Here is a 26,068-nt window from a genome sequence, read left to right as displayed (position 1 = left end):
TAGTCCATTCATCCAATCCATACTTTTTTAACTTGCTGGCAAGAATATTGTGGGAGACTGTATCAAAAGGTTTGCTAAAGTCAAGATATATTATTATGGCAGCCAGTATCAAGAAGAGTTCCCCAGGGGGTCGGTCCTGGGGTCGATTTTTTTCAACATCTGCATTAATGATCTGGATGATGGGATGGATTGTACCCTCAGCAAGTTTGCAGATGACACTAAGCTGGGGGAGAGGTAGATATGCTGGAAGGTAGGGATAGCATACAGAGGGACCTAGACAAATTGGAGGATTGGGCCAAAAGAAATCTGATGAGGTTCAACAAGGACAAGTGCAGAGTCCTGCACTTAGGACTGAAGAATCCCATGCACTGCTACAGGTTGGGGACTGGCTAAGTGGCAGTTCTGCAGAAAAGGACTGGGGAATTACAGTGGATGAGAAGCTGGACATGAGTCAACAGTGTGCCCTTGCTGCCAAGAAGGCTAAGGACATTTTGGGCTGCATTAGTAGGAGCATTGCCAGCAGATCGAGGGAAGTGATTATTCCCCTCTATTCGGCACTGGTGAGGCCACAGCTGGAGTATTGTATCCAGTTTTGGGCCCCCACTACAGAAAGGATGTGAATAAATTGGAAAGAGTCCAGCGGAGGGCAATGAAAATGATTAGGGGGCTGGGGCGCATGACTTATGAGGAGAGGCTGAGGGAACTGGGCTTATTTAGTCTGCAGAAGAGAAGATTGAGGGGGAATTTGATAGCAGCCTTCAACTACCTGAAGGGGGGGGGGGGTTCCAAAGAGAATGGAGCTAGGCTGTTCTTAGTGGTGGCAGATGACAGAACAAGGAACAACGGTCTTAAGTTGCAGTGGGGGATGTCTAGGTTGGATACTAGGAGGGTGGTGAAGCACTGGAATAGGTTATCTGGGGAGGTGATGCAACCTCCATCCTTAGAGGATTTTAAGGCCCAGCTTGACAAAGCCCTGGCTGGGATGATTTAGTTGGAGTTGCTCCTGGTTTGAGCAGGGGGTTGGACTAAATGACCTCTTGAGGTCTCTTGCAACCCTAATATTCTATGATTCTATGATCTCAGTTCTCATGTGGCAAAAGGACTGCATTGCGGATGACAGTTTATGCATGAAAAGTTATGTCTCTGTGAATAGCAGATAGCAAATCAATTATAACCCCTACTAAGTCTCAATAATGAATGAAGATTTTTAGTAGAGAAGAGAGCATGGGCTGTCAGGCCTGGCCTATGCCAGAAATGAGTTTCGGGTATAACTATACCATGTAAGTGCTCCCAGTGGTTTTGGCAGTATAGCTTATTCCAGCCCTCCTTGAGCTAAATAAACTATACCAGCAAAACAACAGTTTCACTGGTATACCTGCATCTGGATAGGAGCTTTTGCCAGCATGGGTATGTTGGTTACAAATCTGACCTCATTATACCCCTGACTGACATAACTATGCCAACAAAAAATTGTCGTGTAGCCTTAACCTTACTTGGTTCTAAAATCCATTTTAGCACAGGAACTTCAATAGAATATTGGCTCTGAGATATATTATGGGAACTATTCAAAACACTGAACTATCATTAATTTCACCAGCCAGTGGGTGACAGTGTTGTTCTACACAAAACAAGGCTGTCACTAAATAAATTGATGTATGTAAAATTCAGTGAGAATGGTTAGCTAATGGGTCAGATCTTCAGATTTAGAACTAATCGTTTATAGATGCTTCTATCTTTCCCTAAAGTTGACCTGAAGAAGAACTCTGTGTAAGCTTTAAAACTTATCTTCCTCACCAACAGAAACTGGTCCAGAAAAAGATATTCCCTCACTCATCTTATCTTTCTAATATCCTGGGACCAATACAGCTCGAACACTGCATCTAAAATTTCTGTCCTTTAAAAACACACATTTGTGTTAGCCATCTAGAGTTCTACATTTTGTTATAGGACATGAAATAATTAGGGCCGTCAAGCAATTAAAAAAATTAATTGTGATTAATCATGGGATTAATCACACTGTTAATAATAAAATACCATTTATTTAAATATTTTGGGTGTTTTCTACATTTTCAAATATATAGATTTCAATTGCAACATAGAATACAATGTGTACAGTGCTCACTTTATATTGATTTTTTATTACAAATATTTGTATTGTAAAAAAACAAAAAAAATAGTATTTTTCAGTTCACCTCATACAAATACTGTAGTGCAATCTCTTCATCATGAAAGTTTAACTTACAAATGTAGAATTATGTACAAAAAATAAGTGCATTCAAAAGTAAAACAATGTACAGCTTTAGAGCCTAGAAGTCCATTCAGTCCTAATTCAGCCAGTCAAGTTTGGTTACAATTTGCAGGAGATAATGCTGCCTGCTTCTTGTTTACAATGTCACCTGAAAGTGAGAACAGGCACTGATGTAGCCAGCATTGCAAGATATTTACGTGCCTGATGCACTAACGATTCATATGTCCCTTCATGCTTCAACCACCATTCCAGAGGACATGCGTCCATGCTGATGATGGGTTCTGCTCGATAACGATCCAAAGCAGACCAGACCGACACATGTTCATTTTCATCATCTGAGTCAGATGCCACCAGCATAAGGTTGATTTTTCTTTTTTGGTGGTTCAGATTCTTTAGTTTTCATATCTGAGTGTTGCTCTTTTAAGACTTCTGAAAACATGCTCCACACCTCGTCCCTCTCAGATTTTGGATGGCACTTCAGATTCTTAAACCTTCTGTCCAGTGCTGTAGCTATTTTTAGAAATCTCGCATTGGTACCTTCTTTGCGTTTTGTCAAAACTGCAGTGAAAATGTTCTTAAAATGAACATGTTCTGGGTCATCATCCAAGACTTCTATAACATGAAATATATGGCACAATGTGGGAAAAACAGAACAGGAGACATAATTCTCCCCCAAGGAGTTCAGCCACAAATTTAATTAATGCATTATTTTTTTAACAAGCATCATCTGCATGGAAGCATGTCCTCTGGAATGGTGGCTGAACCATGAAGGGGCATACAAATGTTTAGCATATCTGGCACATAAATACCTTGCAATGCCAGCTACAAGAGTGCCATGTGACTGCCTGTTCTCACTGTTAGATGACATTGTAAATAAGAAGCAGGCAGCAGTATGTCCCGTAAATGTAAACAAACTTGTTTGTCTTAGTGATTGGATGAACAAGAAGTAGGACCAAGTGGACTTGTAGTCTCTAAAGTTTTACATTGCTTTGGTTCTGAGTGCAGTTATGTAACAAAAAAAAAATTACATTTCTAAGTTGCATGATAAAGAGATTGCACTACAGTACTTGTATGAGGTGAATTGAAAAATGCTATTTCTTTTATCATTTTTACAGTGCAAATATTTGTAATAAAAATAATAAGATAAAGTGAGCACTGTACACTTTGTATTGTGTATGGTAATAGAAATCAATATATTTGAAAATGTAGAAAAACATCCAAAAATATTTAATAAATTTCCATTGGTATTCTATTGTTTAACGGTGCGATTAATCACGATTAATTTTTTTAATCACAATTACATTTTTTTTGAGTTAATCACATGAGTTAACTGTGATTTATCAACCAATTCCTATACTGCTGCTCTGCCTAATTAAGGACATGTCTGTGATCCACTGCAATGTGCTCTGATCCTCTGTGCAAGTGGCTGCTTCTCATTCATTTACGTATTATTTCATGTCTGGCAGTTTACATGCATAATTTACATCTGAGTTAATGCAAGTTAAATGTATACATGCCTGTTTGTGGAGATAAGCATTTTGCTGCAGTCATGAGGGACTAATGGTGTGAAGCCCCACCAAGCACATTACCTCTTTTGTTTTCTTAAACTGCCCCGCTCCCCCCACCACAACTTTCTGCTAGATGCCTTCTCTCCCAGGGCAGTCCCTGCCAGGGGCAGAAGTGGTGGAGAGGCAATGGGTGAAGGGGCTGGTACAATGGGGGCTGTTTTAGCTCTTGGAGTGCAGTGTACAAAAGGAGGAAATGTCTAGAGAGCTGAGTGCGGTTGTAGCACCATGAGGTGAAGTCCAGTAATAAAGGGAGTGGTGATTTTCATCAATCTGGACAACATCCACATTTTCCCCCTAAAAGCTCCTCCCTCCACTGAAAGAACCCGTTTTTCCTCTAGCTGAAATGGAAGAAATCCCTGCTGTGGCGCTGAAGGTTGTTGTCTCAAACTGTAGGGATGAAAAATATATATGTATGCAAGTCAGTGTGAGTACAAAAAAGCAATTGGAGTGGATTTTCATTTGTTCTGAAAATCAGACCCTTCATGAACATCATGTCCACAGTATTTTAGAGAGGCTCCATCAACACCATCTTTATGCAAAACCAGAAAAGTGCAAGTTTGACCAGGATGCTATTTAATTCCTTGGGTATGTTGTCTCCCCCCGATGACTGACCATAGACATGTTGCTGCCATCTCTGACTGGGTTGCACCTAAGGACGTCCATGGGGTAAAGCAATTTCTAGGGGTCACCAATTTTTACAGGCAATTTATTAAGGCATTTTCTAGCTTAATTACCCCTATGATTGCCCTTCTGTGCAATAGAACTCAGTTCATCTGGTCCCCAGGGGCACAAGCTGCCTTCAGTCAACTAAAAGAGACTTTCACCATGGTACCTGATCCATCTAGATGCCACAAAACCATTTACAGTAGAGGCTGACACATCCAACTTCGTGCTAGGGCTGGTTTTGTCCCAACCAGTGGGCCTTTGTGATCAGCTGTACCTGTGAGCTTTCTACTCCTGTAAACTAACTCAGGAAGAGAAAAACTATGAAATATGGGTCCAAGAACTGTTAGCCATCAAAGCAGCATTTGAAGAATGGTGTCATTTACTGACAGGTACTCCTTCCAGAGTCTGATAGATCACAAAAACCTGGAATACCTCTGGACAGAAAGACATCTTAATCAACATCAGAGCCACTGGTCCTTCTTCTTTGCCTGGTTTGGTTTTTGTGGTCACCTATTGCCTGGGGACCAGAAATGGACAGGCTGATGCCCTGCCCTGAAAAGATGAATACCACAAGCCTGGTAGGAAAACTCCCTCCATGATAAACAAGCTGTCCAACTTTGTTTCAGAGATGGTAGGGAACAACCTGATGTCTTCCATCTATCCCCTGTTACCCCGTCTCCTTTGCCACTTGAACCTGCCAGACCATAGGTGAGGTTGGTACTGTTGCTGAGTTCAGGCTACAATATGGGATTCTATTAGAAGGACTGTATCTATGTCCCAGACAGACAGTCCTGGCTTCAGGTCCTCAAGCTCTGCCATTATACCCCTCTTGCTGGCCACTTCAGTTATTTCAAGACTTGTAACTTGGTCTCAAGGACCTTCTTGTGGCCAGGCCTGCATATCTCTGTCAAGCAATGTATAAAATCTGTGACCTTCACCAAATTCCCAGGCTCAAGGCCTCTTGGTCTTCTCCAGCCCTTGTCCACTCCACCTCAGCCATGGCCCACCATATCCATGGACTTTATTGTGGAGCTGCTGCACTCTCAGGAGCATACAATGATTTTATTGATGGTGGACCTTTTTACCAAAATGGTACCCATGCCCCACAATCCTACCACTCCAAAGACTGCCTGTCTTTTCCTGGGGAACATTTTTCATTACCACTGATTGACAACTGCCATAATGTGACACAGAGGCTAGCACTTCATCTCCAATTTCTGGCAGGAGTTTCTAAATCTTCTGGGCACATAATCCCAACTCTTGTCTGTTTATTACCCATACAGTAATGGGAAAACAGAGGGGATTAACCAGGTCCTTGAGCAATATCTTCGCTGTTTGGTGAATTGCCACTAAGTTGACTGGGTTTCCTTGCTGACAATACTGGTAATGTGAAGTTAGGGGAACAGAATTTATATTGCTGGGACCTGCTGGGGGTGAGGCCTGGTGACTTATTTTCAATGTCTTAGTGAAATAGCAAATTTATATTCCCTTCCTAACATCTGCCTAGCTCCAAATATGGGATCTCACAGGCAAGGTTTGTTTTCGCTTCACTACCTCAGAGGTGTCACAGATACTCCCAGGAAAGCTCTGACAGCACCAGAGGGTGATGCCAGTGCCAACATAGTCCCAAACTTTGGCATCTTCTGTCCAATGAACTGATGTATGTGTGGCCATCTTCAGGTTTTCCAGGTCTTCAATCTTCTCTCTGAAGGTTTCAATTCTCCATGTTTGTCCTATTTCAGAGCACTAGTATGATTTTTCAGCTGCATCTTACTGTCCAACATGAGCATATTGCTTTAATTTAGGGAAGTATTATTTCTCTGGCCTTCTTTTTTTTTTTTAATTTTAGTCACTGGTATTCATAAAGAAAATCTGACTGTTGCTTGATGTATCATCTAGTCAGGTAAGAAAAAGTGAATGGCAGTTTCTGAGAGCTCTAAGGAACCTTTTGAAGGAAGAAATAAACCTGAGTTCTGTGTTTGCCATGATTTTAAAACAAAATGAAAGCAGGAAATAAGTGGAGTTAAATGAGGTAGAGCAGAAAATTAGTAAAGTAAATGAGGTAGAATAATAGAACTGGCAGAACAAATTCTTCTTGATGGAGTAAAGCTCAGCATACAGCTGATCTCCTTAAAATTCTTCCAAAATTGCTTCTGGGTATTTAAGGCTATTCTTCAGTTCTTCCTAGGCTGCTGGGTTTTTTTTTCTGATTAAGTATCTGCCTAGCTTTGGGAACCTTCCTAGTGAACATTATGTAATATAAATAGTTAGCAGCAGAATGTTGAAACCTTTCTAATAATTAGGATTCAGTACTTCCATAAATAATGATACTGAAAAATGCAGGAACAAAGCAAATTGTAATGCTGCCTGTGCTAGCAATGGGAGCTCCGGACACTACTACTCAATTCAGTGGAACAGGTAGAATTCAGAATTAATGTAAAGCAGAAACATATGTAAATATACACATTCAGGTATTTTAAGGAATAATTTCCACGTCTCTATTCTGAGACAAGCTCAATGGAAACTACCCTTCTGCTCACACAAGTCCCAGAGCTTGCAATTCTAGCAGGTTACCAATAATAGCCTCATTGCTGACTGTCACCTCCTCTGTATACCCTTCTCCACTGCCCCAAAATGAACTCACTGACATGATATGATGGCTAAAGGTTTTGGCCAAAATTTTGTTTTGAAAACTTGATTGAACTGAATTTATCTACTGCAAGAGTTAACTGGCTACCCACTCACCCTGCCCTTCTAGTCAACCAAGTCAAATTTTGCCCAGGAAGATAGGCCATATCCTCCCACGCAACTATGAGATGGTCTCCTCCAAACTGCTCATTTCACCATGTCTTTTCCTCTTGGAAGGAACTGGGGCTTCTGAAGGGCAGTGGTGCCCAACGAATACCCCAGCATCTAAACTAACTGGTGATGGGGCCTTTTACTCCTGACTCCTCACCATCTGCCTGAGGTCCTGTACCACCACCTTCTGGCTGACCGCCCACTTGTTACTTTGAATACTCTTACCTCACCTCACATGTTTCTCTATGCAGCCCAGCACCTTTCAGGGACTCGTGTTTGAATGTATGTCAGGGACAAATCCATTTCCCCTGTTAAACACTCAACTGACCTTTTGTCAGCCTGTGGGCTCTGCAGTTGAATGGGGATTTCAACTGTGGTCATGTTTTAGACACAAATCATAATCTTATATCCTTATCTGCCCTGAGCTACACTTCCTTGTTGTTCAGGTGTCCTGACTGGCCTCTCATTGTTGTACATACCTCCATATTACACGATACCTGACCATAACACATCAGTTAGGGTGTTTCTTCAATAGAAGGTTAGTGCATGGGAAAATGCTGCTGTGCAGTTGTCCAATATAGTGGCATTTTTCTGACATTTTGCTTTCTTCTTGTCCTTGTCGGTACTGATACCAATGCTGTCTGACTGCACTTCGCAGAACAAGAAGGAAAAAATATCCATGTGATGCACCATTCCAATATATTTCTTTGTCTCCTTCAACAAGTATAACCTACAGAAGTCTCTTATCCAGCAAAAGGCTGCCTCTTGTCAATGTCTGATCATTCCATTTGCTTCTCTGCTAGCACGTTTTGCCAGTGCCTTATTCCCTGAAAAAGCCGGGTCTAAGCTAATAGTGAATGGGCTGAGACCAGTCATGCCTATGTCTATCATGGGGGAACTAAACAACCCAGCAAATACCCTGTTCCCTTGGAAGTCTGAGGGGAAATTCACTGCACAAGCCAGACACATTGAGAGTTGGTTGTTATACCCAGCCTGTGCCAAGGTTAAGCATGCTGCATCAAAATGCATTTATAGCATGGTGGTATCTTTAGACACTGTTTCCATTTGTCAGCACGGTAACTGACATTTGGGATCATTTTACTCAAGATAGCCACCACATTAGCAGGAGAAATGAAAATTACACAAAACCTGAACTTTTGTAAACATATATTTTCAATAAACAGCAGCTTTTCAGACGTTAGTGAACACGTTTGTGTTCTATGGGCCAAATCGTGTGCTGATATAAATCAATGCAGCTCCATTGACTTTAATGAGGACTCACCCATTTACACCATCAGGAATTTGGTCTGATAACTATTGCCACAAATCCAATTTCAATTGACATCTGCAGTGGCAGTCTCAGAGAAGGTTTGTCTTGATGCCCCCCCCCCCTTTTTTTTTTACTTGAGAGGCTAGTCAACGTTTGGTGCCCTGGGATGTTCCAGGTGAGAGAAGAAATTGATGGAGTCTGGTATTTTCTTTGATGCACTCTTGTTTATTTACAAGAACTGTACAAAGTCCTGCTTCTCTGAAAGCAGGAGGAACCATGAACAAAAGGAGCAGTTTCTTAGCTTACAGGTACAAGCCTTTTTACAGATCTCATTGCTCTCTCTCATTTTTTTTTCCAGGGTGTCACTGTGAACACTGGCTATAACTTGTCTGTCTTGCTTTTTTCCTTTGCCCCTTTCTCTCCTGTCTGTTCTCAGTTTCTGAGCATTCCTTCTCTCTCTCCCTTCTTTCTTTAGACAGTGCCCAAAGAGTGCTGGGCTATTTGCTAAACAAATTAAATACATGATCCTTGCATTGAGGAGTTTATAATCTAATTAAAGAAATGATTCAATCTGGCTGAAGTAGGGTGAAAGGGAGGGCAAGAGACTGGTAATAAATTATGGGGTTACTTTCATTATGAGTAATATCTTAGGCCTGGTCTACACTAGGACTTTAATTCGAATTTAGCAGCGTTAATTCGAACTAACCACTCAACCGTCCACACCAGGAAGCCATTTAATTCGAACTAGAGGGCTCTTTAGTTCGAATTTGATACTCCACCCCGACAGGTGGAGTAACGCTAAATTCGACATGGCTAGCTCGAATTAGGCTAGGTGTGGATGCAAATCGAACTTAGTAGCTCCGGGAGCTATCCCACAGTGCACCACTCTGTTGACACTCTGGACAGCAGTCCGAGCTTCGATGCTCTGAGCAGCCACACAGGAAACGACCCGGGAAAATTTGAATTCCTTTTCCTTTCTGGACAGTTAGAATCTCATTTTGTGGTTGGACATCGGGGCGAGCTCAGCAGCACCGGCAGCAATGCAGAGCTCTCCAGCAGAGGAGTTCATGTAATCTCTGAATAGAAAGAGGGACCCGGCTTAGACTGACCGGGAACTCTTGGATCTGATCGGTGTGTGGGGCGAGGAGTCTGTGCTTTCGGAGCTGCGCTCCAACAAACGGAATGCAAAGACCTACGAGAAGGTCTCCAAAGCCATGATCCAGACAGAGGATACAGCCGTCATGCAACGCATCGCTGCGTGAAAACCAAGGACCCCAGACAAGGCTACCAAAAAATCAAAGCGGCAAACGGACGCTACGGAGCCTGCCACCACTGCCCCACCAGTGACCGTGGACTCTGATGATGGGACAGTGTCGACGGACAGTTCCTCGACGATGTTCACGGATGGGGAAGATGAGGAAGTGTTTGTGGAGGACGAGGCAGGTGAGAGCGCTTACAACGCTGGTTTCCCCGACAGCCAGGATCTATTCATCACCGTCACGGAGATCCCCTACCAACCCTCCCCGGCCATGAACCCGGATCCTGAATCAGGGGAAGGAGCAGTCGGTAAGTGCTTTAACCATGTTAACTTTTATTCTTAATATAACAGGAATCTGAAGTGTGTGAGAAGGAGGTCTCTCTATATATGGTGATAGATCAGAAATCCTCCTGGGAGATCTCCACGAAGCTCTACTTCCGTTAATCGATAAGCATCAGCAGGAGGTTCCTGGGGAGAGCTGCCTTATTGGGTGCTCCGTGATAGCACCCTTTTCTGCGCGAGGCTTTCATGCGGTATTCAGGGAGCATTGCCTCCCCGACCACGGCTGCATCGGTCCGTGGTTCGTGATAGATTTCACGCAGCATGCGCTCTCTATCTCCTTCAGTGCCCGTCCTCACGGTGATCTCGCTAGGAGACTCATGCATCTAATTAGGGGAATTACTGTAATGTTACGCCTGGTCCAAAGTATTTTTAAAAAATCTCCGGACAGACGGCATAGCAGAGACTCAGCACGCTGCTGCGACACGAGCGTAACGGAAAGCCAAAGAATCAAATGGACGCTCATGGAGGACGCAAGGTATCCCACAGTTCCTGCTGTCTCCGAAAATGATTTGCATTCTTGGCTGAGCTCCAAATGCTTCTAGGGACAAAAACAGTGTCCGCGGTGGGTCAGGGCATAGCTCGGCAATTTACGCACCCCCCCACCCACCTCCAGAAGTGAAAGGGAAAACAATCCTCTCTTGACTCTTTTACATGTCACCGTATCTTTACTGAATGCTGCAGATAGACGCGATGGTGCAGCACTCAACACCAACATCCTTGCTTCCCCCACGCTATGGATGGCTGATGGTACAAAATGACTGGTACCCGTCCTCATCATCAGCCTATTGCCACATGGGGCAGTGCAAAAGGACTGGTAACCATGCCGACTACTATCTGTCAGGTTCCCCAGTGTCAGGTGAACCTAATTTTTCCTGGTAGATGGTACAATATGGCTGGTGACCATCGTCATCATAGCAACTGGGGGCTGAGCTTCATCAGCCCCCACCCTTCATGTGTAAAGAAAAGATTCAATTGCCCCTGGACTAGCAGCAGGATGCTGGGCTCCTCTCCTCCACACTCCTTAATGTCCTACGTGGACTATCATAGCAACTGGAGGCTGCCTTCCACTCATTTCTCACTAACAAGTTACTGTGTCTTATTCCTGCATTCTTTATTACTTCATCACACAAGTTGGGGGACAATGCTATGGTAGCCCAGGAAGGCTGGGGAAGAATGGAATGAACAGGTGGGGTTGTTGCAGGAGCACCCCCTGTGAATAGCATACAGCTCATAATCTATGCAGGATCTGACACAGAGCAGCTGTGCTCTCTGGTTCTCTGATACAGTGATTCTCTAGTACCACTTGCCCATATTCTAGGCAGGACTGATTCTATTTTTAGATACCAAAAAGGAGGGATTGACTCAGGGAGTCATTCCCAATTTTTGCTTTTGCGCCCCTGGCTGCTCGGCCAGGGGCACTTATGACAGCACCAAATGGTGCAGTGCAAAAGGACAGGTAACCATGCCCATCTTATTACCATCTTATTACCAATTTATGGTATGGTAGATGGTACAATATGGCTGGTAACCATCTCTGCTGTCATGCAAAAGCAAAAGCATGCTGCTGTGTAGCGCTGCTGGACCGCCTCTGTCAGCGGCATCTAGTACACATACGGTGACATACACAAAAGGCAAAACAGTGTCCATGGTTGCCACGCTATGGCGTATGCCAGGGCAATTCTGGGAAAACGGGCTTGAAATGATTGTCTGCCGTTGCTTTCCCGGAGGAAGGAATGACTGGCGACATTTACCCAGAATCCACCGCGAAAATTATTTGTGCCCCAGCAGGCACAGGGGTCTCAACCCAGAATTCACAGAGACAGCCTAGACTCAGTTAATTGTTCGCAAAAATGTATCTTTGCAAGGAATTCACTCCCTGTTTCCCATCTCACAGCTTCCACTGTCTCCAGACCTGCCACAGCATCCCCCTTGCAGAGGCTGGCAAAGATTAGGCGGAGAAAGAAAAAGACAAGGGACAAGATGTTCGATGAACGTATGGGCTGCTACCTAGCCGAGGCGGACCAGCAGAGCCAGTGGAAGGAGACCGTCTCTCTGTGCCAGCGCTCACACAGCGAACGGGAGGAGAGGTGGCGTGAGGAAGACAAGCAGGTGACTCAAACAATGTTTGGACTAGTGAGGGAGCAAACGGACACGCTCAGGCTCCTTGTGGATGTTCTGCAGGACCGCAGGAGCACAGAGCCCCCCTGCAGTGTATCTGCAACCGCCCTCCCCCGCCACAAAGTCCCATACCCCCCTCACCCAAAATAACCAGAAGGAGGGGCGCCAGAGGCCGTGTAAACTGTCACTGCACCCCAGCAGAGTGCTCAAGTACCAAAAAGCTCTCATACCCTACATTTGCAGAAGTCGTTCCCTTCCGGACTCTCACAAGTCCCAATCCCAGTTCCATCCCCTGAGTGTCTACTTAAGTAATAAAAATACTTTGCTGTTAATTACTGTTTCCGTCATGTTTTTTCAAAGAAGACTGTGTTTGAATGGGGGGCGTGGGGAAGGGGGTTGTTAATTGCATAGGACAGTCACCTTTCCCAGGGTACAGACACGGGGGCAGGATCAGGAGCGGGTCACACACGCAGTGCAGTCAGTAGGCACCATGGTCGGTATGGGAGGTGGTTTCCAGGTTCTGTGTGGGCGGGGGGGATGTGACTTTGTAGCGGGGGAGGGCGGTTACAGATCTTATACAGCGGTCCTTGTCCTGGACCGCTGAGTCACGCAGCAAAGGAATCTGTATCCGTACTCCTCCGCCACAAGGTCACATATCCCCCCGCACACAGAATTAGAAAAAGAGGGATGGCAGGCTCCGTTGAAAGAATCATTCCGGCACTGCGGACCGCTCTAGGAGCAGGAGCCTGTCATTCGTTGAGTTTAGAGGCGGTCTTTACATCACCGCACACCCTACCCAGCACAGTCTGCCTCCCAGTTTCAACCCTTTAACGCAAAGTCATGAATAAAGAAACCTTTCTTCAGTAACAATGGGACATGTATTTTATGTTTACACGTGTGTTGGAAGTGGGGGAAACGGGGTGAACGGGGTATGTAACCGAAGAGGAGAGTCAACAGTCAGTGGGTAAAGAAACAGGGGCAGGTTCAGCTTCTCTGTAAAGAAACTGAACAGTCACAGGTCACGCTGCTCGCTGGTATTTGAAGAGTTCCTTGTCGCTGTCCCAGGCGCCTGTATAGGGCTTCATGAGCAAGTGCATTAGCGGGCAGGCTGGGTCCCCGAGGATGACTTTAGGAATCTGCTCATCCACAACAGTTATTTCGTGGTCCGGGAAGAAACTACCTTCCTGCAGGCGTCTGAGCAGCCCACAGTTCCTGAAAACACACGCATCATGAACCTTGCCCGGCCACCCGACGTTGATGTTTGCAAAATGTCCCCTATGGTCCCCCAGTGCTTGCAGCACCATTGAAAAGTAGCCCGATTTCTCATCAGCTGACTGTGGAAGAGGTGGACGATAAAGTGCGAGGAGGAGAAAACGGCGATGATTGCAGCGGGCTCCATGCTTGCAGTGCTGTGGCGTCCGCGCTGTCACTGACCAGAAAAGTGCACGAACAGATTGCCCGATGGCGCTTTCAAGGAGGGAGGGAGGGAGGGAGGTTGTGATTGACGGTTCAATGACGACACTTACCCAAAACCACCCTCGACACATTTCTCCCCCCAGCAGGCATTGGGGGCTCTACCCAGCATTCCAATGGGCAGCGGGGACTGCGGGAACTGTGGGATAGCTTCCCACAGTGCACCGCTTCCAAAGTCGACGCTGGCCCCGTGAATGTGGACTCAGAAATTCGAATTAGTGTATTTAGTATGGATACACAAATTCGACTTCATAAGGTCGAATCCACAAATTCGAACTAAGTTGATTCGAAATAGTCTTGTAGTGTAGACAAGGCCTTAGTGGTATTTCTATATGTTCCTTTAAATATACTTATGTAATAGATTGAGTTATCTTAATCCATTCCATGGAATTTTAGTAAATCTAGGTCCAGTAATCTAACTGAGAACAAGAGTAAAATTCTGGTATCCTGAAAGTACTGGAAATATCATGAGAAATTTTCTTCTTGCAAGATTCCTTGTCCAGTTTTACAGACCTAAGAAGCACAGGTAGGTTGGAAAAGATTCAGATAACAATCTAGAATTTTAAATGCTTATATAACTGAAGTCCCAAACCCATCCTTTCTGTAGCTCTGATTCAGATATTATATATACCATGCACAAATTCTTAGATTTAATGGAATTTATAATACTTTTCTTGTATTTTATATATGATTTTACATTCACCAATGGCTTATATGTATGTGCCAAACCAGATTTTTTTTTTATATGAAGCTTGGGAATTTGTACTTGTGAGACATTCCATGAAGAAGAAAAAAAGCAGTGAGCTTTTGAAAAATTGTTATTTTTCTAATAGTTCAGGGCTGGCCAGCTTTCAAACAAATGCTGTTATCTGAAGTATTGGAATGACCTTGACTGTACAAAACAATTTAGTACTGTCTACCCTGATGGACTGCAGTTGTACAGAAGGCACAGATTGCTTTGAAAACACGTTAGCTCTGTAAACTCTGAACTGCTTATGCTGTGTGTGCTCTAGCTCAGCCTAAAGCAGGAGAGAGGAACCAAACTAATATTGGTTTCAGAGGGGTAGTCTGTATCAGCAAAAACAACTAGTTGTCCTTGTGGCACCTTAGAGACTAACACATTTATTTCGGCAGAAGCTTTCGTGGGCTAAAATAAGCTTATGCCCAAATAAATTTGTGAGTCTCTAAGGTACCAGAAGGACTCCTCGTTGCTCAAACTAATATTGAGGTTTTTACAAGTTGCAGGCTATATTTTGGCTTGCTTTTAGAATAATATCTAGGCTCTTCTGTCTGTTTTATACACATGAACCCACCTTGGATTCCAAACCTCTTAGACTTCCAACTATTCCAGTTTTCAGTTTAGAAGATGCATGTTTTCCTTAAAATAAAAGGAAAATAACAGGGCCTCTGGATCTTGATTTCATTATATATCCTTTTCAGATACATTATGCCCTTATGGAATGTCCTTCTGAAATCCTAGGGGCTCTTTTAAATTGAAGATATTACATATCTAGTCCTGAGTGAGAGTCAGCAAAGGGCTCAGTGCTTACTGTTGCAGAGCCACTCCCATAGAGATCGTCAGTCCTCCTTTATGTGTCTGGTGTGACTGATCTGCTGGGACACAGAATTGTTAAATAGCGTATATACTGTAACTATTCCTGTTGTAACAATTTTAAAAAGCAAATGTAACTGTTTATTTTTTCCACTAGGTGGCACAGTTAGTTTAATTTCAGTGATCACTTATTTATTATAAATGGGACATAATTCTGAAAACACCTTTAATCTTTGATTTGAAGATGCAGTTTAATAATGATACATTTTTATTTGCACATGTATTGTATGTGGCATCACTATGTTTACATCACTCCATATTGAGCTCAACAGAACCTGAACTGTTTTCTTATGTACTACACACAAAATGACCCTTAGATGAAGCTACGGCCAACTGACCAAAAACAAACAAAAAACCCAAAGAAACTTTGATGTTAGTTTAGAAAGTTTAATGATATTTCAAAGTCCAGTTAATGCCCTTTGATGAGCCTATAATTACAAAATTGCTTCACAGTATTTAATCCAATTTACAATATCCCTCGAATTCCTGATTCTTAGATGGCAATTTCATTTTATTTTTTGAAAACAGATGATTGCTTTTCCAGTAAATGGATGGTATGATTATTACATTTCACAGTGTTAGAACGCTATACAAATATTGTACTAAAAGTACAAAAATAAGTGCTTTATGCACACACTTTTTAATACTGTTCCTGTTTCTTTGCTTTGGCACCTGTTATAACTTACCTTATATAAATAGCTGGAAAAAAAGAAGTATATAGTTATTTAACAAATGAAAGTGAGAAACATTTTTTACTGACAGTAGCCTTTTTCGTTAATAGTAGATGTATGGATACATTAGTTCTTGGCAATTTTCACTAGTGCATCATTGCTAAAAATGATTTAAAATGGATATGTATAAGGGAAAATTGAGCTAAAACACCAACAATAGTATTAATTATTTAAACCTCAGAGTACAATGGCTGGGCTTAAATGGTTTCCCTGCAGTGCTGTCATTCTCTGCAAGCAAACAGTTCTGTATCAATTGTAGAGGAGTATGCCATGATTTTTTAAAATCACCTTAATGAGACAGCGTCTAAAGTGTATAAATAGAAATAAGCTCCATTAGCTCCAGCGGTTACAGAAGACCTGAACTTTCACAAATGTGGCCAGATCTTGCACTTTTTATTCAGGCAAAACATCCATTGAAGTTAATGAGAGTTTTACCTCACCTAAGAAGAGCAGGACTGGGGGCATTTCATTTCAGTGGCTCTGATGTATGAATAAGCTTTTGACAATACAACATGAACTAAATTAATATGATGCTCTAGAGACTCGGGGGCACCAAAGAATTGACAAACAATGTAATTTCCCTTTTGTTTTCCCAAAACCTTTAAAGGGATACTGCCAAGGTGGGTAAAATTACGAGTCCCCTTTTATATCTGAGTACTTTGCACTGAGATACCACTCTCTGTCTGAAGATACTAATATGCTTTACAGACATTAATGAATTTAATCTATGAAGAAGGGGAAAGGACAGTTTTATTAGGCAAGTTTTACAGATAAAGGAAGTGAGCACAAAGGCATTAAGTGACTTGCCAAAAGCAGGGTTCCTCATTCTAAGTGATAAAACCATCCTTCTTCAACAACTTTGCAAAGCCAATGTGCTTGATTCTCCTTTCATGCTGGCCTAAATCAGGAATAATGCCATTGAATTCAGTGGAACTTCATGGGTGTGTATCAAATGCAATCAGAATCAGACCATATATAGATATATAAAACTATTGTTTTTTCTTACCAAAGCTAATGCTTTAAAACTTAAAATGAACAAACAGCCTGGAAGCTGGAAACAGCATGGATTAGCAATCTTATGATGCCAAACCAGGGCATGGGTGTGATGAGTGGAGAGAAAATAGGCCTGATTCTTCTCCCATTGTAGTTAAGGACAATGGATTTCAATGGCACTGTAGCAGGCCTAATGTTAAAAACATAGTATCAGAGGGGTAGCCGTGTTAGTCTGGATCTGTAAAAAGCAACAGAGTCCTGTGGCACCTTAAAGACATCTGTTAGTCTTTAAGGTGCCCAGGTGCGGCTCCAGGCCCCAGCACGCCAAGTGCGTGCTTGGGGCGGCAAGCCACTGGGGGCGCTCTGCCGGTCGCGGCGAGGGCGGCAGACAGGTTGCCTTCGGCGGTTTGCCTGTGGAGGTTCCGCTGGTCCCGCGGCTTTGGCGGACCTCCCGCAGGCAGAAGGTCCGAAGCCGCGGGACCAGCGGACCCTCTGCAGGCACGCCTGCGGGAGGTCCACCGAAGCCACGGGACCAGCAGACTCTCCACAGGCAAGCCGCCGAAGGCAGCCTGCCTACCATGCTTGGGGTGGCAAAATGCCTAGAGCCGCCCCTGAAGGTGCCACAGGACTCTTTGTTGCTTGCTAAAACCACAGTTTACTCTCAAGCCTCCCGTGGATTACAGAGAATAATGAACTAAAAAGAAAAACCAAGCGTTTTAAAAATGATTACAAATATCTTGACAGTGTCCCTTTAAGTTTCCTATATAAATTCTATAGAGCATATACATTGAAAAGAGTGATTAGGGTTTAGAAGAGTGATCCCTGTCTCTCTATAACAAAGTTGCAAAACACTGTAGGAATAGGTAAACTAATAGCATTAGAGACTATACAACTTATACATTTGTTCCATTACTACTACAAGTAAGTCACAAAAATACGAGAAAAAGGTAAATACAAACACTTAACTGTTACTAGTCTAGTAAACACTATTTTATATACCAATGCGCTTTGAAGAGCTTTATATATATAAAACTCTACTTAGAAAAGCAAAATAATTTTCACAGTGTCGTTGTTTCACATATACTGGTTTACAAATTTGGGGCCTGATCCATTTCTCTCTGAAATCAAGGCAACAGTCTTAACTACACTGGGTGCAGGCAGGATCAGGTAATTTTTTAGCATTGAGTGCCTCTCATGTGACCGGTGTGTTAGTGGGTGAAAATACTTGTTTTGCTCTTTGATGGAGAAGATGCGTAGCTGAAACGGTGGCATTAAAAAAATGACCAGTACTACAATATGAAAATCTGATATTGTAAATCCTCCCCGTTAATAATGGAAGATGTTCATGGATAATATTGCGATATAGACTGAGCTATTGCAAGCTTTCTTTCTCTCTGAACTAAAACTATTATCTCTGGGGACCTTAATAACCATTTATTAACATGCACAACATTTTGTCACAAAAAAGAGACTAGTACTGAATTATTGTGAATGATAACTTATTGTGCTCTCTCTGTGTCTCTGTATTTTGGACTCTACTAGTTTTGAACTTATAATTGCTTCATACTCTAAATCAGGGGTTGGCAACCTTTCAGAAGTGGTGTGCCGAGTCTTCATTTATTCACTCTGATTTAAGGTTTTGCGTGCCAGTAATACATTTTAATGTTTTTAGAAGGTCTCTTTCTATAAGTCTATAATATATAACTATACTATTGTTGTTGCAAAGTAAATAAGGTTTTTAAAATGTTTATGAAGCGTCATTTAAAATTAAATTAAAATGCAGAGCCCCCCGGACCGGTGGCCAGGACTCGGGCAGTGTGAGTGTCACTCAAAATCAGCTCGCATGCCGCCTTCAGCACACGTGCCATAGGTTGCCTACCCCTGCTCTAAATTGTGCAATAAAATATATGATTTTTTAAAGGAAGAGAGATTTTGGTCAGGACTTATTTTTCTTGATTTCATATGCATAGAGTAACATTTACAGTTCACCAAATAAGGAAAAACTAGAAATCCAGGACCATAGGTTAAGCTTTCTTATTCCGCTCCTATATGTGCAAACTGTAGCAAACTGTAGCATTGTCTCAGGAGGATCCTGTTAGAGTGATGTCAGTTGTCATCAGAGCACCTTTCAAGGCAGTACTTTGTGTTTATAAAAGCAAGTTTGTGTTACACTGTGTGATTGCTATTGTCTGCAGCTGCACAACTGTATTGTGTCTGGTTCTTGCTTCCTCACCCTATGAACAATCTACAGTGTGTTTTCTTGCTGATTGTTTAATTTCATTTCATTTCAAGCATTGCAAATTATTGATGTTAATTAGGTGCAACTTCTGTAATTTAGTATAGTTTAGTATTAGCTCAAGTTTTATTAATTAAAAATGGGCCCAAACCAAAACCTCATATATGAACACCCTTGAATTTTGGGAAAGTTGGGTCCAGATCTGGTGCCTCAGGTACATTTCTGTGTGATACGTCTGGAACCAAAGAGCCCTACGTTTTCCATAATGTTTGCGTATTTACAGTGGTAAAGAAATCAAGTCTCACATTCAGCAAACTTCTTTGGGCTTATCTTCTCAAAAATGTCACAGCTTTCTGAGTACACAATTTCAAATTGTGGGATTTGGGTGCCTAACTGCCCCCCTTTCTGCTTTTAAGTCTTGCTATGCACCACGAATATGGGTATGAAAACATAGCTAGCTAATCTGAGAAGTCTAACTGCTTTTCAAGCTCTAAAGTCGCTACATAATTGGGAATATTGCTGTATTTGGCATGGATTATTGTTTGTAAACACACACAGTAATATATACCTGAGAACCTTTAAGAACTTTTTCCTGGGCCAAGGTAATTTTTTTTCCAGTGTGAAAAATTGATTTTTAACTGATTTTTAAAATTTGTTTTAGCATATGTTCCATTGTAAAACCATGAATCTAGACGTATAAAACTATCACTAAATCTAATTCTGGCCAATAGATTAGTTTAAAATCATGAGGTCACAATAATTATCACACTGAGCTAGCCTCTTGCTGCACTTGATTAAAAGAAAACATTGATTTTAAAAAAACAAAATAGTCTCTCAAAACGTTCCATAGCCATCACTACGAGTAGCCACTGCAAAGGCAGGGTAGGCTTCATACGTTGCGTAAGGTGCTAAATCTTGTCCCAGCGTCACTGCTTGTTTTAGTTGTGTAGCTGGTACAGTACCAGCTGGATTAGCAATGGTGTATCCTGCAGTAAAAAACAGACACAAAAATGCATTTTCATGCAAATATACCTGATATAGCTGATAACCAGCCTTTTGTCTATATGATTATGTAAACAGGTGGAGATTTCATTGTCAATGGTAACAGTATATTTGTTAGATTAAATATACTTACTTGTTCTGACATCTGGGTTTATCAGCTGTTATAAATGATAGTTTTCTTCTCCTTGGCAGTCATATTGGACAGTGACAATTTTGATATAGCTAATTAGCAGAGTTTTCATATATAATCTGTAGAACATATCATTTCCCAACTCCGCCTCCCCCCCGCTATTCACTGAATGATTCCCCCTCCCAGTATTTAGTTCTCTCTAAACTAAGGATGTCACTATAAGCCTATATTCTCTACTTCACACTTGGCATATGGAGGACAAGACATATATTGTAACACAAGGATGTTCCCAGTCAGGTTTCATGAGGAGAAATCTGTTTAAATGATGGAATTGTATACCACCATTCAGTCACGCTTAATCACTACCACAGTCTCCTCACACAATGTGTGTGTGTGTGTGTGTGTGTGTGTATAAGTAACATCATGTAGAGAAGAGAGAGATTTCCAATACGTATTCTTGGGAAAATGTGGAAATTACGCTTCATATGGCTATATAGCACACGTCCCCAACATTTCAAGTGGCTCAAGTGGGATGGGCTTAAGTGGGTGGTCCCAGGAAGAGGAGGTTCCAGGGAGGGAGTCAGGTACTGATCCTGGGATTGGGTGGGAGGCTGTGGAGAGGACTTGCATGTGGCCCCTGGGATGGAGTTCAAGAGCAGCAAGACTATTAGGAGGTCTGGGCCAAATGTGAGCAGTGTTGCAACCCCATGCCCCAGGGGGCAGGTTGAAAAGCCTGGAGCAGAGAGCTGTGCCCAGCCAGTCCCATAGGAGCATAAGCTCCTCTGAAGGAATGCACATTTAAAGGCAAGATTTATCTCCACATGACTAACTTAATATGCAGAAAATTATGGAAATATAACAGAAAGTCAAATGTGTTGCAGGCTGAAAAGTTAATGTACGTGTATTTGTCAGGCTTCCAAGACAAATAAAAAGGGTGGGTGAAAGAAAGGGAGATATTATAATGAAGCAGTAAGTGGGGACTGGATTCAATAAAAAGTCCATTTGGCTTACATGCTGCGGAAGCCTTCACAGACCCAGACAAATTGATTTTTCTGTGGCTTTTGCGGACTTCTGTGGCAGGAAGCTGGAGATATATATATTATTATTGAATCCATCCTCAAGATACTGCAAACCATTCAGTAGTATGATTAATGCATGCTTCGTGTGCAGTTTGGCTCAAGGCATTCCCAGGATCTCAGAAGCACATTCACAGTGGAGAACAGTGTAAATGCAGTGTCTATAAATTGGATTTGTGTTTCTGCCTGACATTTTCCATAATTTTCCTAGCCATTTTGGCTAGTTATTAAAGCTATTTATCAGAAATGGGCCACCAGACTGGAACAATGAGTCCTAATGCTTTTGAATTTTGGGAAAGTTTGGATCAGGACCTAAATTTAGTGACTGCCCTCATTTCTCTAGTGGGTCAAATCAAAACTGTAGCTCCAAACACTCCCAAATTTGAGGAAGTTCTGATGCGGATCCAGATCCAAACTTCTTAGCTCAAGCCCATCTCCAAAACTTAACCTCTCATCCTCTCTCACTTGATCCTACACTGAAGTCATAGTACATCATTTGAAAACATGCATTCTTATGTCAGCAAACTATTATAACCCAGAGTATTATATTATGTTCTCCACAAATAGGGGACAGGAATGGATGCATAGATGTGTAAACAGATAGACAATATGTGCATTTCCATTCAGTAGTTTTGAATCTGAACACGCCTGCAATCCCGCTATATGTAATTAAGTAGCTAACAAAAATATATCTTCAGACGAGCATCTCAGTACGGACCTTCACATACCTGGAAAAGCAGGAGCTGTAGCAGGAGTCTCTGCTCCCTCTGTGGGAATGCCCAAGGTCTGAAGAGTATATTCTGCAGCATATGTCTTGGCTTCCTCAACATATGCACTAAGCTTAGGAGGTGTGAAGGGATGTCTGTGAATCAGAAATAAAAGATTAGCTGTTTTTACTATTCTAAGGATCAGACACAAACTCCTCACAGACCAGGACACATTAACTCAGAGTGGCACCAGCCCCTGCCAGAACAACAGATGCAAAACCTGCAGACATATCTCCTCTGCTACAGTGATCAAAAACTCCCACAATGCACCTTTCAAGTTCCATGGGCCCTACACCTGCCGACCACAACATGTGATGTATCTCATCCAATGCATTAAATGCCCCCAAAACAACTATGTGGATGAAACCAGACAAGCACTACGCTCTCAAATCAATTCAAATGATAAAAGATAAAAACACTGTGTCACCCATGCGTGAACACTTTTCACAACATAATCACTACATATCTTACCTCTCAGTCTTTATCCTGCACAACACCTCCAAAAGATGAGTCTGGGAGTCTAAATTCATAACTTTACAAGACTAAAAATCATGGCCTGAACAGAGACACTGGATTTATAGCTTATTACAACCAGCTATAACCCACTTACTCTTACCACCCCTCCCCCTGCAGATGTCTTTGTTTTCCCTCTCCTTTTCTTTCCCCCCTATGACTGGAGGGGTGTTAAGGGTCAGTAATGCTAGTCTGTTCTACCATGTATTTAGCTGTGACACGCTGGGTATGTCTATACTGCAATTAGACACCTGTGGCTTACCTGTGCCAGCTGACACAGCTCGGGGGGCTGTTTAGTTTTGGGCTCAGGCTGGAGTCTGAGCGCTGAGCCCCTCCCACCTTGCAGGGCTCTAGAGCCCAGGCTCCTGCCTGAGCCTGAACGTCTACATTGCAATTAAACGGCACCTTAGCCTGCGCCCGGTGAGCCTGAGTCAGCTGGCATGGGCCAGCTAGAGGTTTTTAATTGCAGTGTAGACAAACTCTCAGAGTACAATTCCCAGCCCTGCAGAACAGCTCTGAGTAAGCTCAAAAGCTTGTCTATCTCACCAACAGAAGCTAGTCCAATATAAGATATTACCTCAACCACCTTGACTCTTGGATATCCTGGGCTACAACAAAACTGCATCCTATTCTAAGGATGACAGTTTGACAGTTCATACCTCCTGTCAAGTATTTTGCTCAAATAGAAAAATGGTGCATTATTGATATTCTGAGAGAATATGTATTTGAGAAAAACACTACTATAAAAGAAAAACACTTACTTAATATTAATGTATGCACTAGTACAAAATGTTAGCAGCCTGAAGTTCACGGTTCAGGCAGGGAAAAAAGCCATGTATCTTGAAAACTTGCATATTTCTGCTTATTTTTGCAAACTCCCTCAAACTGGAGGTGTAACTTTTAAATATGGAGTGGATATTTGCTAAATATGACTCATCAACAATTCTTTTTGATTACATGATGTGGTGTGACCCAGTGAAATGTATCCAAAATATTGTTATAGGTTAGCAGTGGAAATATATCCTATTTGATTTCTAGTTGGTATAATTATAGACAGAGTTAGTGGCATGGCCTCTTATTAAGGTTGCCCAACACTTCCCATTGTAAGACCCTTATACTTTGTTTATACTTTGCTAAATGTTAACTGTTTGGACTGAAATTTTCCAAGCTAGTTGTCTGCCTCAGACTGATTTTAATTTTTTAATTTGGAAAATTAAAAAATTGTTCAGCCATTTCCAAAAGTTGAGTTTATGGAAAAATATATAGTTTTTGCTAACTGTTAAAAAATCCTGGAGATCTTTTCTTGAAAAGCTGTAATGCCACAATGCTTTGGAGCAGGGGCTTGAAATTTGGCAGAGGATCATGGTAGCCTTTGCATCAGGGATCTGATTTTTGCCATCCCTGTGAAAAATCTGCCAAAATTTGGCTAAGTTAAAAGCCTTTGAAAAACTGCAGTTCACACATGCTCAGTAGAGTCTTGCTAGAGCTTTGCAGCTAAGTTCACCAAAGATTCCGTGCACATTGGGAATGCTCCGGTCAGAAGATGAGCATGACTATCCCTGCAATTGCAGCTCTGCTCTTATAAGGGCTGGACGGTGCAGGGCCAAGCTTTGAGTACCAGAACTGAGAGCATGGAGCCTGTCTCTTCTGTGTTCTCAGTGCCACCACCTCCCCCATTGGGCCCAGGCAACATGGAGGAAGAGACTTCTGGTTTTGAATGCAGGGGGGACAAGGGCTGGACCAGGGGGGCCAGAGGGAGTAGATTGGCACAAGGAAGTGTGTGTGGGGGAAACTGGGACTGGAAGCTGGCAGCAGGGGGAGAGGGATACTGGGAGTTGTGGGGAGGGAGGGTCAGATCTGACAAGGAGCTGGGGTACAGGGGGAGCACTGGCATTGACTAGACAGACTGGCACAAGCAGCCAGTGGTGGGTGGACACTGAATTTGTACGAGGAACTCAGGGTCTGTGAGACAGTGGGGATAAGCAAGATATATAAGGGTAGGGTGGTGACTGGAGACCAGGGGCTGAGTGTGGGGGCAGATTAACTAAGGGGCTAGGAGGGCGGGAACTGGGTCTGGCTGGACAAATGTCTGGGGACAAGGAACTGAAAGGGGGGAGATTGAGCCTGGAAGGGGGGAAGACTACAGCTAGCTGGGCAAGGGACTGGGACTGGTATGAGAGGGCTGAGGAGTGAAGACTGGGACTGGGTAGGTAAGGAGACTGGGATGAGTAGCTAGGTGGGGAAGAGTTGAGCCTTGGACAGGGATAAGTTGGAGGGGACAAGGCAGAAAGAGTCAAGCTTGAGGAGAACGGGCAGAAGAGTTTGAGCCTCTACAGACCGGGGAATAGAATCCAAGATTCCTGAGTGTCACTATTCCTCTGCTGTCAGCAAACATCTGTGAAACCCACTAGCAGAATGTGTGATGAATCCTGCTCTAGTGTTGGTTCATGAAGAGGATAACAGCCCACTACTGCTATTAGCTCAGGTGACGGAAGTCTGTGAGGTGGGTCTAAAGGTTCCAAATCTGCTGATGAACCATGTGGGTATCAATGTGATACCACTTGATGGAATTTCTGTTTATTCAGTTTGCTTTTTAAAAATCCTAAGAAATTACCCAGCAAAAACTATTTAACAAACATTATTAAGGCTGCAAAGTCAATTACTTAAAAGTTAGGAAATTCCAGAATTAAGGTTGCCTGTGCAACTTTAATTTGTCTCCTTTATACATATGCTTTGATACAGCCTTTAATTACCTGATCATATACTATTTTTTCTACAGGACTCTTGCCTCATTTAGTAGACAGGATGGATAGTGCATACTGAATGAGTAGCTAGCTAATGTTTTGTTTTATCCTCCTTGTTCAATGTAGAACTTTATCCTTCCTCTCCAAATCTAAAATTAAAATAAATAGTGGCCTATGTAGTTGATTCTAGCAATGATGCTAAATAAATAGAAAATTTTAAAAAACTATTAAAAACCATACGAAATGGAATAGTTACATACATAGTAGGATTCTGGCTGGCAAGGGCAGGAATAGTGATTTTATATAGGAATAGTTGTCTTTGGTCCTGGCCAATTGCAGAATGAAGCTGATAAACAGGTTGTCCCCAGTTATTTTTCTGGCAGATTTCTTCTAAGACCTATAAGAGAAAAATGTATACCAGTTACAACCACATTTTAAGGTTCTGGCCCATCTCTGGCCCTAAAACAGCAGAACCCTTCTTTAGGCATAACAATAGTAACTTGTAGTTATTTTCTGTAATGT

The 26,068-nt window shown here is 42.5% G+C and overlaps 1 protein-coding gene across 3 annotated transcripts in view; it reads right to left on the bottom strand.

Annotated features, from left to right (window-relative positions):
- Nucleotides 1-18,844: 18,844 nt before the first annotated feature.
- Nucleotides 18,845-26,068, bottom strand: part of A1CF (APOBEC1 complementation factor) — a 45,343-nt gene continuing 38,119 nt past the window's right edge. For all 3 annotated transcript variants that reach the window (XM_045024903.1, XM_045024902.1, XM_045024904.1), the window contains 3 exons: nucleotides 25,807-25,943; nucleotides 22,251-22,384; nucleotides 18,845-20,300 (listed from right to left, as the gene is read on the bottom strand). In XM_045024903.1, the coding sequence (XP_044880838.1) occupies nucleotides 20,149-20,300; nucleotides 22,251-22,384; nucleotides 25,807-25,943 (423 nt within the window). In that variant the 3' untranslated portion in view covers nucleotides 18,845-20,148. The remainder of the gene's footprint in view (nucleotides 20,301-22,250; nucleotides 22,385-25,806; nucleotides 25,944-26,068) is intronic.

The sequence above is a fragment of the Mauremys mutica genome, chromosome 7 (genome assembly GCF_020497125.1).
Source record: "Mauremys mutica isolate MM-2020 ecotype Southern chromosome 7, ASM2049712v1, whole genome shotgun sequence".
Classification (NCBI taxonomy): Eukaryota; Metazoa; Chordata; order Testudines; family Geoemydidae; genus Mauremys; species Mauremys mutica.
The sequence above is the reverse complement of the archived record's forward strand: the minus strand, read 5'-3'. Positions and strand labels throughout refer to the sequence as shown.